The following is a 16,892-nucleotide window of genomic DNA, read 5'->3' as shown; positions in this document are numbered from 1 at the left end:
CTCTCCTCTGCCCTGACATGACAGTCAACGGGACTCTGGGCTTTTGGGTCAGCGTGCTGCCTTGTGTACATACTTAACTGTTTTCTGAAGGGCCAAATGTGGCGACACAGACATGACACGATAACCTCAAAATGAAAGCCATCAAACCAAAGCATGACACATCCTCTGTATGTTTTTCCCCCGTGCATTTAACTAATTTTCTTTTATGTCTTGTCACAGTATCTAAAATAGGGGCTGCAACTAAGGATTAGTGTCCTAATTAATTCATCTATTGATTATTGTCTCCATTAGGTCTTCAAATTTCTTGTTTCGTCTGACCAACAGTCCAAAAACTAATATTTACAATTTACTATCACAGAAAGGTAAAAGAAACATAAAACATCTACATATGAGTCTTTAACTAATGAATTACCTGTCGATTGACTAATCAATTAATCGACTAACTCCTCTGCTCAGCTTAAAAAGTAATGTCTCTTTGGCAACACAAGAATGTTCCTGTCGCTGAGCTCACCTGCGAGAAAGGAGTTTGACTGGAACTCATTTCTAGCACAGTGAACCGGACTCAGAGTGCCAGACTCCCACTTACATGAAATTAATCCTACACCTCCATTAGAAATATGTTGTGCTGTAAATAAAAACCCATGAGTGCTTCTTTCAAAAAAAGTCTTTTTTTCCCATTTCCTTTTAAGAGTTATGAGGGGTGGTAGCTTATAATTGATGATAGAAAATGACCTACCTGGAGCCCATGTGGTTTTCTATGAGGTACCAGGTGGCAGAGAAGTTCTCACTGGTAAAGTCTCCACTCATTCCTGGAAATGTCAGCTCTATGTCTTTCTGTGGGAGTTTGCCTCTGAAAGAAGACCAATAATGAAAGATGAACAAAGAAGAAAGGCATGGACAATTGTATATTGTATTAATAGATCTACAGTGTACAGTAAAAAAATAATCTCAAAAATAAATGACAAATAAATTAATGACAAATTGTGAGTGAGAAGGGATTGGCAATATAATTGTGATGTTGGGGTCAGTCTTTCCAGCAGGGGGCAGTGTGCAGCCAAAAAGTACCCAGGCTGGGAGAGCTTGGCGTGGGAAGTGCAGTGTGTGATGCCTGGGTGCCCCTGGAGGACCCAGCACTCATTAGGGAAGCTTGATCTCTGCTAATGACCCGTGGCCTACACAAACCAACCCCACCCCCACCCCCACCACCACCACCACCACCACCACCACCCACTGTGCTGTTAAACAGAAAAGAAAAAAACGTCACCCGGAGAATAATTAAGGCCCACGGTCTATGAAACAAAAGAAAACATACACTTGGTGACGTGTGCACACAAAAACAAATGTAAAGAAAACCAGAAGCACTGCGTTGTGAGTGCAAACGCATACACACTCATTCATGTATGTGACAAAATATAATTTTTGCAGAGTTTTGCCAATGGTTAAATCATTATATCACAACAGAGTGAAAGTGCATATGGACATACAATATTTTAGCCAATGAATATTATTAGGATGAGTGAAATTGCAAGCTGCAAATGTATAAAGTATCTGTATCATTAGAGTTCATTTGAGTTTATATGTTGTAGGTGATTTGAACTCTTCCATTATTGTCCATGTGATGAAATTCAAGCTATTGCTAATTGCAAAATGAAGTGAGTCCCATACAACTATTGCTCTCTAATCTTACATGTAATGATCATTGGAATCCTCTTCAAAAAGTGTTAGCATGAAAGTAAACAACTTCATACGATTGTTCACTTGCCTCTATAAGCTCTCTGCCATGTTCAGTGTTGTGCTATTAAAGCTTCTGCAGTCATCAGGGGTTGAACAACATTTTTATACAAGCATTATACCTCTGACAGAGACTGTGGCATGTATACCAAATTACCAGATGAGGCAGTTTCCTCTCCAGTCCTGGATTGGTAATATTTATCTAATAGAAAAATGTAAGACTAAGTGTATGTGTTAAGTCCTCAACTATGACTTGAGTGGGTTGCACTGTTTAAACCTAAGGAATGTCTTCGCTAGAAAAGCCCTTAGTCACGTGTAAATCATCAACAATATAAACAGAAGTTACTGCTGCTTTGTCTGTCACAAGCAATATATTAAACTTGCTCGCAAAGGTCAGTATTACTTGCTTATATTGTTAGTATTTATTCAAGTTCAGAATGAGGGGGAAATCGACTCTCACTACCTAACAGACGTCCTCCTCCTCCTTTACCTTGGGTCACTATTCTCTTAAATTTTGTAGTTTAGCATGTGGAAATATTTAGCTACAACTTAGCTCTGCGTACAGACTAGTTCTGATGATGTAACCTCTTTTAATCTAGTGACTTATTAACCACTTATATTATATCCAGGCCAAGTATGACGTTACAAACAGCCGGTGCAAACATCTACAGCTGAATTACCATCCGGTGACATCACTGTACAAAGATGCGCACAAGAGTGAAGTGAACAAACATCATCCCCCGATTAAATATGTTCAGGAGTATTTGATTCTAAAACCCTCACAAAGAGAATCATATAGGCTTTTTATGCTCGGTGTTTAACGCAACCCTTGGAGACGAGTGAATGGTACAGCCTGTTTATGGGGGTCTCCTCTCTGGCCACGAGCGGTCACTTGCCCCCGGCCCCTCTAAACCAAACAAACACTAACCCAGAAATGCCAGAACCTGACATCCCAAACTATACATTACAACTGCTGCACTCCCTGTCCGGCGCGTGGGCGGCAGCACCACACTGCCTGCTCCTAGGCGGTAGACAAACATGTGTGTGGGTCGCTGCCTTAGTTCTCTCCAAATCCCTCTCTGTCGCTGTACTCTCTGCTTTATACACAATTATTCTGTTTCCACTCCCTGTGAGCGGCGGTTAGAGGCTGTTCAACCATTGCTGTGTTGGCATAATATTTCAAACGCCTGCATATGGGGAGAGTTTGTTTCTGTTTAGGGATGTAAACCATGACTCAATGACTAGGGCGCGTGTGTTTATGGCGGCGCGATTGTGCTGAGTTTGTGTGCGTGCACTCGTGTGTTCTCTGGCTGTACTTGTCTATCTCGATGCCCAGTGGATTGCTGGGTCGCAGGGAGAGGGGGGAGATGCCTTTGTTGCGGTCGGTCCTCATGTCGTAGTAGTTCATCTCATCCACCCACACAGCAGACTGGTCCAGTATACCTGCAGGACAGGAGGGGTGAGACGCGCGTTAATGAACACCACATCACAGACGTGCACTCAAACGTAAAGCTTTTTGACATATTTTGTATCTATTTAATGGTTCAACTTTGGTTCTCCGTACTGTAATTAAACAAGTGCAATTTCTGTCCACTCTTCTCTGTCCATACATACATATACATATGGAATAGTGTTTACTGTTACATGTCTGTACAGTGGGTCCTTTAAAGTGGCCGAGTAAGCTCAACGAACGGTAGAAACTAAATGCAAATAAGCGAAACCAAAGGAAATGAAGATACCATCTCTTCTCATTTTGACAACACACGCATTTGCATTTAGGAAAACCTGGAAATAAATAAAAACAAGCAATTTGAGAATACAATCACCAATCAAACACATCCACGGGATAAAGAAATGTCCTCCGAAAACAGGAGTGTTTCAAGACTTACAGAGAAACAGGAGTTTGGGGACACACAAGTCGTAAGGGAAAGGCTAATGCCGTGTACAGTCAGCGGTTCCAGTAATACTGGAATCAGGTTCATACTTAAATAAACATTCTTAGCTCATTCGACTTCAGCAAATCACATCAAACGACCTGTTTTTTGCCGAATGGGTTTTAGAAATTCGCTTGCATTTCATCCATTTTCAGCATTTTTTTTTTCAATTTGTTGCCAAATACATTCATACTATTGAGCTCGTGTTTGGTTTATTTCATGTGTTTTTGGAGAAAACGTGAGCGCACTGTAGGATCTCTCAGCTGTCGCTCTTCCTGGGGGTTATGCCAATTCTTTAATTCTGATAAGATTTGTGAACCAAAAAAAAAAAAACATATCCCAATCATGGTTGCAAGCAGAGATGGTGTCAGACAGGTTGCAAAGCCCTCTAGGACAAACTTTGAAATCAGGGCATAATAAACCTTTTCAGCAGCTATTTTGATAATCAAATAAGTGTTTGTCTTCATTGTTTATCAAGCCAAAAACGCTGCTACAGCCGCTTTAATGTGAGGATTTACTAAATTGTTGGTTTGAAAAAATTGAGATCTTCTCTGGGAACTTGTGTAATGCACTTTTCATTATTTTCTGACATGTTACAGACTAAACAGTTTATCAACTGAAAAATATAATAAAAATGGTTTATTCGCTAACTAAAATAGTCATTAGCTGCAGCCCTAGTTTGTCTAGGCTAGCAACAAAATAAATAGATTTTTAGTCTCGAGAGTCTCACCGATCCTCTCTGGTCTGAGCAGTTTGAATGAGACCGTGGAGGTGCCGAGACCTCCAGACTTCGTAGTAACGATGATCTCTCCCTTGTCGTCTTTGGCAGGACCCACGCGGCACACTATCTTGCTGGCTGACATCCACTCGGCTGTCAGCAGGCAGTTATGGCCGCAGATCGAAAGACCTGGGACGGAAGAGAGGGGGGAAGAGGTGAAATGAGTGAGAGATACAGCCACACAGTGACAGCACAAATAAATAACATGTAGCGCCGACACACACACCGACACTCCATAACAAGAGGAGCTCACTCAGACAGATTTGGCGTCTATCAGCAAGTTTAGTCAAACTGTCACCAGGGGGTCAAAGTTCAAGTTGGGGTCACGATGGGTGCGGGTGGCCGTGACCTTCCTTCCTCTCACTCAGCTCCCTTAAGTTAACGTGTGTCACTTCAGTGCTAAGTGGCCCATTACTGGCACAATGTGCACTCTGCCCCTACATCTGTCGTCCTCTTTTCAAACCCTCTTGAAAACTATTTGGACACTAGAGGACCGACGTAGGGATTACTTTGACAGTTCCAGTTGGGGAGATTGAAAAAAAACTTCACGTGTGTATAATCTAACATGATAAAAAAGTCTGTGAAAGCTAATTAACAAATAGCCCATAAAACCGTGAATAATATGCCAATTAGAGCCCCATTTCCTGCCTCTGTTCTCTACTGGCCACTTGGTTTGAATACATATGCACTCGCAGACATTTGTGCATATCTAATTGTCTAATTCCAGGCCCCTAGGGACATTCATGGTCAGAAATAGACCCGTATCACTGGCCAGACCACGGCTTTCCAAGCATGGAGCGGTGTGTTAGTTCTCTGCCCCCCCCCCCACCTTCCTCATTGGCGAACATTAGGGAAAATATCGGCACAGAAAAAGGTTGACGTTCAAAACACATAATGAGAACAAGATGGAGGTAATCTATCTGTGTGGCTCATGACAATAAAAAATAAAAAGACACATCAACAACTCTATTTCCCATTATTACATGTTAATAATCTCTTGAGTTTCTCAAACTAGGCATAGAGTATCCTAAATATTTACAGAAACTAAAAAGTAGCTGCAGAGAGAGTTGGCAGAATTGCCACAGAAGAAGAGAAATTGAATTACATAACAATATAATATCTTAGTATTAAATTTGAGTTTTTTGTTTGCTCTACTAAAGTGGTTGGACCTTTTTGTAAAAAAAAAAAAACCAAAAGATATATCTAAATACACAATGAAATTGATTTAAGATTTAAGATTTTAAATTAATAGTTAATTTTTACTATGTAAAAAATTGTATCTACAAAAATGTCTTGACATTTAACTTGCCGTATTTTTTCAACTCGACTTATTAAATTGGCATGAAAATGAAACCTAAATAGTGAAAACGTGATGAAATTCTTCTTCCAGAAGGGAAACAGAATCAGGCGTCCTGACCATTTACATATCATATAAACAAAAATAAACTTTACACCAGCCTGTTTAAAAAAGGGGCCGCTGTGGTTTGTTGATGGATAAGTTAATAAAATCGGTTAATACGACTCAAGTTACAAGCAATATGACAAAAATAAAGCTGCTATATTTGCTCAACATCAGTGTCCCACTTTTTCGACTATCACAGCGATAGAAACAATGAAAATGATCACTAAAGAATGAACATTTACGATAAAACCAATAAAGGTGAATTACATAATGTGTTGATATATAATATGTGTGTGTGCTGATCTTAGAAACATCTAAATACTGTGATTTATCTTGGCGTATTTATCTATATACCTACATAGATATTTTATTAAGAAAGACGAAAGAAAAGATGTCAAGGGTAGGATGGTGAAAGATGAATATGGATGCCTTCATTCCCCATTAAAAAAATATATATATTTTAGCAAAGAGAAATACAACAATTTCAATCAAGACAGAGCTGCGTGTGTGGTTCGTCATGTTATAAATGTATTACCGATGAGGTCGGCTGGGCCCGTGCCCAGGTTTTCTCCACGGATGGTGACTTTGGTCCAGGCCGCACCCTCCTTGGGCGAGATGCCCGTGACCAGCGGGGGCTGACGGGCACGAGACATGGTGGCCTGAGGCAGACTGGAACAGACCGGAACAGACCGGAACACCGGGTCGATCAGCACCTGGACATGGAAAGACGTATGCAAGAGGGGATGGTGAGTAACACAAAACAAAACAAACAAACAAAAACACACCGACAATTCACACATATGAACATCTTATAATAAAATAGTCAATAATAAAATGTTCAGAGTATAAAAAATAAAAAATAGAGGCATAGGGAATGTTATCCTTAGCAAGAACTCTGGAAGCTTATGAATATATCACATACTAGCTAAATATTAGTGTAAAGATAGACAGAGCAACAGCCAACTGTACTAGCTTCTGCAGTAAACAATACCCACCAGATCTTAAAAAGGGTATACAAATAATCGTTATGTCAACATGTAACACTTGCTGGTGAACAACACTCTCCTGATAATTATATATACAGTAAAAAAAACAAAACACAGATATTCGGTTTTTTTCCCATATTTTAGTGAGCAAGATCGGAGCAGCATTTGGCTGGCGGCTAGTGTCAATTGCCCTGTAGGTCTCCGGACAATGTCGGCATTGCAGCAGTTATCTCTCAGATAATAGGAAAAATAGAGAAGGGAGCCAAGAATGAAGGAGCAGACAGAGAGCAGGGAGGAAAGCAAGAATGTAAACCTCACAGCGAAGGATAAATAAACCTGGCCTCCCCAATCATTCCGCATAAGCCCACACAATACAGTGCAGATTATGGTACCAACGAAGAAGCACCCATGCAAATCAGTTCATGTTGGGGCTGAGCAAAAAGGGAACAATTCCAAAAAAAAAAAAATGTAAAAAAAAAAATGAAGGGATGTATTTCAGCAGTGCAGATGTTTGCTAATAAATCACTGCCAGGTCTCAAAAGGGGCAGACCAATCTCGACTCTCGGTTTGAGCGAGTCTTCCGCCCTCTTGCTCCGAAGCCAAAACACGTTCTCCGCAAACAATGCAGGAGTTCACACGGACCGGACCTGAACACAAGTTCAGCCCTTTGTACAGTTATATGGTCACTAATTAGGTGTAGGCGTACAACTGAGGTTTAAAAAAAGACTTCAAAGTGCCAACAGGAGCGCCAATATCAAAATAAATCAAAACCAACAGAGCACGACATTGATTAGTCTACTTAGAGACTTTCCTGTCAGCCCCTCCAGCAACCACAGCCGTAAACCAGGGCTGCAGTTTACGATTGTTTTTTTTCTGACATTATTATAGTAATCAGATAGTTTATAAAATGTTGTAAAATCACATGCAAATCACTAGTTTGGTCAGTCTAAAAATCAAACATATTGTGGTTTAAAATGATATAAAACAGAGAAAAGCAGATGATCCTCACATTTGAGAAGCTGGGGAAAGCGATGTTTGGCATTGTGGCTTAATAAATTAATAAATTACTTAAATAATTAAGTCTGCACTGGATCTGTAACACCGGGTTCGAGACCTCATGGGGTCGCCTGATATGCAGAAGCGGTTACAAGAAGAAAGCACGTTTTTTATTGACACATTTTAAATGAAAAAAGACTTGTATGCTTTAATTATATATGCTGCATGACCCTTCAACGATATGAATCTGAGACAATTAGTACAAATTCATTGGGAACTATTTTGAAAATAGTCATTAATGATAATTAACAGGATTGCACATTGATGCAACTTGGCATTCAAAGAAGTTGCATTCATAGTGAAGCCCACTGACGTGAGGGTGCAGCGCCACATGCAGACACAACGATCTCATTATTGGTAAACGCACTGCATTCATGCAACACCTTTCCACCTTAGCGGACAAAGCCGTTTACAATTTGCCTCTCAATCACACATTTACACACGCATTGATATACCAATGGGACTAATTCTCTTGTGTTTTTATTGACATGGTCATAGAGGTGTTAATTCAATTCTATATTTTGGCATTGAGGTTTGTGATGGTGCCGTACTGACCTCAGTATATTCAGATATGTTTATATTAAATGCTTATTGTTATAGGAGGTAAATAAAAGACAAAAAACGCCTGTGAATATAATACAGTCCAGCACAACCTTTAACTGTGACCTCAGTAATCAAATGAGTTCCATTAAATGCAATTTGCTTTACACATTTGCAACAATGTCCCCAAGAATTATAAACTCCATAAAGCAGAGCAGAGATAGTACAGGCATACCTAATATTGTTAGTGTAGCACTACAGGTGGTCACAGTGTAGAGTCCCATCTTATTTTCTAAATGTTCATTTAAACATGTCTGTCTTTTTTTTTTAAAGGTTCCAATGGCTGGCGCATACCTTCATTATAAAAATATTAATTGGGGTCCGTCAAAAAAAGTTTTTAACCTCTATGGATTCATTAGTCAGTTACCAAAAATATTATTTCCCATCGATTTACTTTGATAAATTGTTTTGTAACTTACAATGTGTCATATGAAAACCTCCGGACACTGAAGTCCCACCAGCCAAACAATTTACGTCAGTTGCTGAAACTGAATATGTGGCTCATGGCACAGAGTAAATGTCACAAGACTTCTGAAAAAGTGGAATCGTAAGTAGAGAAAGGTATGGCACAACAAAAAACACAGAAGCATTAAAAGCTGCAGTGGGACAGCAGCACATGTATTGACCTAAAAACCTCTTTTGGGTTCCTACCACCCCCCTCCTCCTCCATCGCCCTGACATCCCAGAGTTAACGAGAAAGCTCCAACGGGATTTAACTCATGTTGTTGCTTCTGCCCTGTGCTTGTCAGAGGAAATGGAGGGGCTATGGATCTGACATGAAGAAGATAAGAGGTTAACAGGGCTGAAACAAGACCTTGGTAGATGCTTCATCAATCTCACATGTTTGAAGTGGGAGCGGTGAGGGCCAGAGGACTGGGATCTTTATTTTGTACAATTCTGATTCTGCTTCAAGAAGTGTTTCTAGATTACCCCGCCAACCCCACCACACACCCCCTCATCTGACAAATACACGTGCACAAACACACGCACACGCACACACACACACACACTGGGCAGAATGACAGCTCAGCTAGGTTGCGTGCGAGGGGCCCGAGCTGGTGTTGTGTGGTCTGTGTGTATGTGCGAGTATGTGGAAGGATCTGCGGAGAGGTCTGGGCAGTTTGTGTGTGTGTGTGTGTGTGTGTGTGTGTGTGTGTGTGTGTGTGTGTGTGTGTGTGTGTGTGTGTGTGTGTGTGTGGTCTGGGTGTGTGGTCTCTGGCGCGGGCCTGGGGAGAGCCTGCTGACGGCTGGGATGAGAAAAGAGCCGCTGTGTTTACTTTACTCTGGGGGCTGTGCATGGACACGGGAACACTGCCCAGACCCCTCTCTACAACTGCAGCGTGTACGCACGCACGCACACGCAACAAGTCGCGCAGAAATTAAGCGCACTCTTGCACAAGTCGAATGTCCCACACCACCACAAATACTCTGTAAACTTTGTACAGACCGGGGACAAACTGAGTGAATTTTTCCTTAAAGAAGCATGAGGAGGAAAACAAAATAAAAGGTTTCTGAAGCTCCAACTGGAAACTTGTGCCGTAGGCGGCATTTTCCACAAGAGGAACGAACGCATTAACCTCTAGGTTGCATCAGAGGATCCCCACAACAATAAACCCCACTTTCTTCCAACATGTGTCAAGTCATGTCATACTGTGAAGGCTACATTTAATCAATGACAACACACAACTAGATTTAGCCCATTTTCTCTCACTCGACTTCTCTTCCAACCATGATGCCGTTAGCCCCCCAGCCCCATCCCCAACCTCTCGATCTGGTAATAGGGCTAAAAAGGCAGGTTTGTTTTCCTTGGAGGCTGATTTACAAACACCCGGGTTGGCTCTAATCTGTGAAAGTCTGAGGCTTGGGATCTTCTTGCAGCGTTGCTTACGAATGGCATCCCTCCCTTGGCCTTTTGCTTGAGTGTGCAGACGCATAAAAAATACTTTATTGAAATCTCTGAAAAAAAATAAAAAATAAACATTTCATTTTAACGTGCCACATGCTGTAAAACCCCAGAAAAGTGTGCTCAATGGTCTGGGCTAGATGGCAGCAAATCATTTCTTTTTAAAAAGGAAGTCTGAGTTCCCTGGGTGAACCATTGTAGCGAGACCGAGATGCGGCGTATACTAACAATAATTGTAAATTAATTTGTAAATTATTCCTAGTGAACTTGATAGTAACTGTGGTTACTAGAAGGTCTCGAGAGACAACGTCTGCACACAAAAGGAAAAGACTCCTGGAAACCCAGTTCATAATCACAACTGTTATTATCCAGCTGGTGATGATACGATGCTTTGCGTTTCAGGTACACGTTCTGAAGCACCAAACCGAGTGTTCCTAATTTACTGGTAAACTGCCTGACCCATCACACCAGTTTGTTCATCAAAGTGATGAAAGAATAACTGGCCTGCAGGGAAGAGCGTTTACAGTAAACAAGGCAACTACATTTTCCATACAGGAGAAAATAGTTTAATTGGTTGTAAATTGGGATGAATAGTATTGTTCAGTATATGCTATCAATTTAAAAATAATAGATTAAAGTCAACTCAATTTTACACTGAGAAAAAAGTCTTTAAGTCACATATGAAATAGGGTCATTATATTGCTGTTTCAGTAATTACAGAGAAAGGTTTACAAAAGTAAGATAAAAACATTAATTTCGCATGGGTTTTAATTACAATAGGCTTGGAATAAAGAAGGTAAGATTCCACTGAAAGTATATTAACAATAGCATACAATGATCTGGATTGAAAACAATAGGTTGATTCATTATGATAAATTATTTGTTACAGTTTCTGGGTTTAGACATCTGATACACTTTGGTCTCTGAGAAATTGTGATGGAAATGTTTCACCATATCTGACATTTCGTATTCCAATACTTTATAAATAAATGTAAAATAAATGTAGCAGAAACGCTAACATTTTGTTAACATGAGTTGCAAATCTTAAATGATCACTCAAGCAATCACCAATCAAATCAGGGAGCTTTGTCGCATCTCACACACACACACACACACACACACACACACGCACGCACACGCGCACACACACACACACACACGCGCACACACACACACACACACACACACACACACACGCACACGCGCACACACACACACGCGCACACACACACACACACACACACACACACACACACACACTTCTTTCTCTCACCCTTTCTTGACTTTGTCCGCTCTGTGCTATTCAATAAAGGGAAAGAGAAAATGGTTTACCTAAGACAAACATCTGGTCTGGGAAACATGACAAACTCTGCAGCACCACGATCATGGAAAGTCATCATACCTGCCGCATGACTATCTCAATAAGGCGTTCATGCCTTCCATCGTATGCTGCTCTGAGCTCAAAGGTTACTCACATATGGCAGTGATTGGCAGCTGTGTGTGTGTGTGAGAGAGTGTGATGGGTTGAGGGGGCACAAAGAGACCCATTTAGATAGATCATCATCCCTTCACACGCACACGCACACGCGCACACACACACACACACACACACACACACACACACACACACACACACACACACACACACACAGCGGGTTAAACACCGCCCGGCCCAAGTGGACTGGTCTAATCACACAGACCGGTTGAAGCTTTGAACAATCCTCCACAGTGTTCGCTCGCGCCCTGGCCGCCACATGCCTCTAAGATGTGGAGAGGGCAATGTAGCCAAATTGACCATAATGTGTGTCGACTGTATCGTGTGTCATGTAAATGGATCATATTAACGTGAACCGTGCAAGTTCAGTTTGAAAACAGATGCTGCGACCACTGTCCAGTCATCATTCTGCAATGAGTCAGCACCTCCCGTACATGCAGACGCGGTCACGGAGAGTCCTTCGTGACTTAGGAAAAGAACAGAGTGCTCAGATGTGGGCGTCTGGCTCGCTATCCGACCATCATGTCGTCTGCCCACAAGCGTTGTTATCTTTAGTGCTGTCCGTTTGTTTGTTTGTTTGTTTGTTTGTCAGTCAGTCAGTCACAAGTGCTTTTCAGAGCCAGGCCCAACGAAGTGAAGTCCCCAATTTCCCACAAACAAATCCTGGAATAACAAACAGAAATATGGAGTATCGGCTTGCAAATGCAAGAAGATGTTTTCAGAGGATTAGGAGACTGGAGACAGGCGGCTTTGCCCAGTGACATGGCGAAATGGAGAGATCTGAACCTTCGTGAGCCCGGCTATAACACTGCTGCTTTACATAAAAAAACACCAGCGTGAGAACCATCTTCACAGTCACATATTATGATGAATTTTACAAACATTGCTCACTCTACAAATCAACCCTTTTATTTAGGATTAAATAATTAACATTTTCAACATGAATTATTCTATTTATTTTTTCCCCATTCATTTATTGTGTAAATGGCTGCAAATAATCTATTGTAGTTATATTGTGGATTGATAATGAATTGTTTGTTCAATTAGAAAATATTGCCAAATGCCCATCACAATTTCTGAGAACCCGAGCTGAGGTTTTCAAACGGTTTGTTATGTCTGGCCAACAGTTCAGAACGGACAATTATTTAATTTGTTGGGGGGGGAAAAATGTATAGATTTTCAAACTTTTTGGCACTGAATAGCAAAATGATATTAAATAGGGAACATTTTAAGAAGAAAAAAAAGAAAAGTAGCCAAATAGACGGGTCACATCTTAAAGGGTGATTCAATTTATAATATAACATTTTTAAAAAGCAGCACACTTGAGAAGTTTGAAGCAATAAATGTTAATAAATCAACGTTGATAACGGCTCTGAAATTTTAAATTATACAATCAATTAGGGCAAATATAAATATTTTACTAACGGTATTAAAATAATCTTTTGGTCTGTCAAATTTAAGAAAATAGTTCAAATGTCTGTAGTAGGGAAGAATGTAATGTATAAACTGACTAACAGTCTAAAACCCTAAGTATTCAGTTTAATATCCCATAACACATAGTCAGAAACCAAGGGTAAAAAAATGCTTAAAAGCGTAATCAATTATAGATTAATTTGGTGCCACTCTAAATAAGCCGACTCCATTAGTATTGAGTTTGTCTCTGAGCTGTGCGGTCTGCTATGATCTGTTTTACCAGCCCAACGCTCCTCTTTCTGTCTGTCCAGGTCTGACTGGAAAACCAGTGGCCCAGCAAGCCTCTCAGCGGGGAGGAGGCTACCAGGTGGGACAGACTGCGGAGAGCAGGCAGGGGTGAGAGAGAAGTGCCGCTTCACAAACAAGGCTCGGCCTGACCCCCGTCGCCCGACTCACCCCGGGGTCTGCGGAGCAGCGGCACTGAGGAAAAGCTTCGAAAAACACAACCCACCGCATTCCACCAAAACAAACAAGCAGGGCCACCCAATTTTTCAATTAGAGCCCCAAGAGGGGGGCAGGAAATGGATCAGTGTAGCGTTGCCCCCGGCATCCCCCGGCCAAGCAGTGCTGACTTTGGGGAGGAGAAGGAGATGCACAGAGCTGTGTAGCCTCTCACTGAAAGGCGGAGGACCAGTTAGCATGGATGTCGACGCAAATGATGGAGGAGCTCAATGACAACGTATTCCTGTGACGTGGCGCCTGCCTGCAACCGACCTGACAATCAATTACTCTCACATATAATCAATCAGTCGAACAAACACACATGGTTCCCCCTTAAAAATGAAAATGTAAAAGAAGGTATGGTAGAACAATATTTGACAAAAGAACACAAGTGTAGAGATTATAGAAGCTTAGACTGTGTTCTGTTTGAAAACACTTCACTTAATGAGGCTCAGCTGAGAGAAGTGTTGATATTACAACAGTGAGGACAGTATCTACTTAACCCCTTGAGACCTACTAAAAAACAACAGTGAGTTCAGCCACAGCTAAAACAGGGCTTTCTTGATTTCAGACTAAAATCTTTTCTAAAACAAAATAAGCTGAGCATACGTTTTCACTCCTTACTGCAACTGTTTTTGTTCTTTCTTTTCTACTCGCAATTATCAGAACTAAATGACGGACTGTGCTGGAACTGAAAGATCCCACAATGCCTTTTGAGAAGATGTGTTGTTTTTTTTGTGTTATGTACGACAGCAAACTGAACATCTTTGGGTTTTAGACCGTTGTTTAAATAAAACAAGCAACCACATCTTCTTGGTTTTGTGGGAAATTATAAACAGGCATTTTTCAATATTTTGACATTCTATAAACATTCTTTATCAATCGAGAAATTTAGAAAGTAATCAGCGGATAAATAATAATTAGTCGCAGACCTATTCCATATTTCAGAATACATAAGAGAAGCGGCAACACCAACTCGTGAAGATCCTTCCTAAAGACTAGAGCTGATCTACAGTTTGCAATACAAACAACACATTTTGATCATATTTGAGAAACACATAACTTGGTTCAATACAAATGACTTATCTTTGTCTGAGAAAAAGGCATGGCAGTAAGACAAGGTTGAAAACGTGGGCATTCGATATAAACCAAAACTTTGTCATCTACAATCGATGAGATGGTGATGAATTCAACTCATTAACAGTATTCCAATGTTTATTCTCATCAAAGCGTCTTCCAATCAATGGAAGGCGGCTTTTCTGAGTCATATGAGGTCATTTGATGTGATCATTTCTTTCTTTTGGCTCATTCCCATCTGTAAATGAAATATTTTTCCAAGTATAAGCAAGGTGTTAAGTCCAATACATTCTCTTTGTTTTTATAAAGCCCTTATAGGCAATCATTATTTCTGTGTTAAAAGGCAGTTAATTAATCTGTTTACACTAAAATAGATTGCCCAGTGTTTATAGAAGTTGGAAGAGAAATCATGCCACCTGGCAATGAGTAACCCCTGCAGGTTCTCTCTTACACACACACTCCAGTCCTTAACCGATTTGTGCTGCTTCAAGTTATCACAATCACACTGTTGTAATTGCTCCACTTGATGTGAGAAATGAATCCAGTGCTTGTTGGAGGACAGGATGGAGGTTTCTGAGGCAGAAAAAAAAGATACTGTTCTGTTTTGATTTGATATATTGCAGGAAAAGCCTTCCTATATATATTTTTTTTTAAATAAGTAAATGCAAAAAGTTAAAGCTATACCTATTGTCCCGAGTATTTGAGACCTCGTTTTATGTAAAGTCAAGTTGCTGCTGAGTCAAGTGTCATGTTATGTGCTATGAGCATCACAGACAATTGTCTTAATATTACATTGACTGTATGAATTGACTTATTGCAATATACTGTATATAAAAAAAGAAGAGTGGTATATCAATAGTAGGTTTACACAGTAGAACCGTTATAAAACCAGTGACCACAGCTAAATAGGACAATAAGTACCGCTCGATGAGGCACGAACACGCCGAGTTTACTAGAAGAACTTAACGGCGATCATAAAGCGTGAAGACATGCCCCTTCTTCACGAACAGCCCAACATTGCCTTTAAAGTGGCCGATACCTCAACGGAGTATGGTTCAGTTAACCACACTGCCGATGAGACGGTGCAAGATGACAACAGCAGCCGCATCTGTCATCTTAGATGCCCGGTGCAACATACTAAACAGCCCATCGGGGATTTTAGGGTAAAGGAAATCCGCTTTGTTGACGAATTGGACATCTGACGTTAGCTTAGCCAGCTGTGTTCGCTAGCAAGCTATTCGTTTTGCCTGAAGGGTTACGTTAGCAGTGGTTGTCATATGTCTTCGTCGTAATCCTACACAACCGCATATATTATCATCTTTCCTCCCATAAGTATGCGCGACTCTACTTGGAGCACTTAAGAGATAAATAGGTTCGATAAAATGATAACTTACAGTTTGCAACGGGTTGGCTGCAGCGGCCGTTTCCTGTATCCTGTGAACACTTCCGGCTTTCCGGTCTCAGCCACAGCCTTCAAAATAAAACAATGTTACAGTAAATTGAAATACATTGTCTAGTATTGATTCAGACACATTCCACTTCTCCTGAAAAATACTATATATACAGTTATATTATATGTGTGCATATTCTGTGTTTCATTTGACTTATCTACCGTTTCTGAAAGAAAAAGGTTATGTGGACCATGTGATCCCATGTATTTAAGAAAAAGTCAATTAAACATTGCATGTGATGCAGAAAGAAAGTCAATTAAACATTTCATGTGCTGCAAAAAGCCTACCAGTGGTGGAAAGTAACTGATTACATTAAAGTACAGTTGTGTGGCATCTGTAGCCTACTTTACTTGAATATTTCTATTTGTATGTTGCTTTATACTTCTAAGTCAAAACATTTTGGTTGTATTTTTTTCTGCTTAAGTAAAGGATCTGTATACATCTACCACTGCAGTCTTACACCCTACTGTTACTTAATACTAACTACCTTGACAGACCATGCACAGATCCATCATCTGGCTAAATAATAATTTTTTTTCAATTGTCTTTGACATACCAACTGTTT

General features: G+C 40.6%; 1 protein-coding gene across 1 annotated transcript in view; it reads right to left on the bottom strand.

The window, feature by feature from the left end:
* The window catches only part of exoc2 (exocyst complex component 2), a 38,287-nt gene extending 21,959 nt beyond the window's left edge, over nt 1-16,328 (bottom strand). The window contains exons 1-5 of the mRNA XM_034529933.1: nt 16,271-16,328; nt 6,381-6,558; nt 4,396-4,572; nt 3,048-3,174; nt 737-850 (exon numbers count right to left, since the gene is read on the bottom strand). Coding sequence (XP_034385824.1) covers nt 737-850; nt 3,048-3,174; nt 4,396-4,572; nt 6,381-6,498 — 536 coding nt within the window. The 5' untranslated portion in view covers nt 6,499-6,558; nt 16,271-16,328. The remainder of the gene's footprint in view (nt 1-736; nt 851-3,047; nt 3,175-4,395; nt 4,573-6,380; nt 6,559-16,270) is intronic.
* Nucleotides 16,329-16,892: the final 564 nt, after the last annotated feature.

The sequence above is a fragment of the Cyclopterus lumpus genome, chromosome 4, assembly GCF_009769545.1.
Source record: "Cyclopterus lumpus isolate fCycLum1 chromosome 4, fCycLum1.pri, whole genome shotgun sequence".
NCBI classification, from domain to species: domain Eukaryota; kingdom Metazoa; phylum Chordata; class Actinopteri; order Perciformes; family Cyclopteridae; genus Cyclopterus; species Cyclopterus lumpus.
Note: the sequence above shows the minus strand (reverse complement) of the source record. Positions and strands in the feature narration are given on the sequence as shown.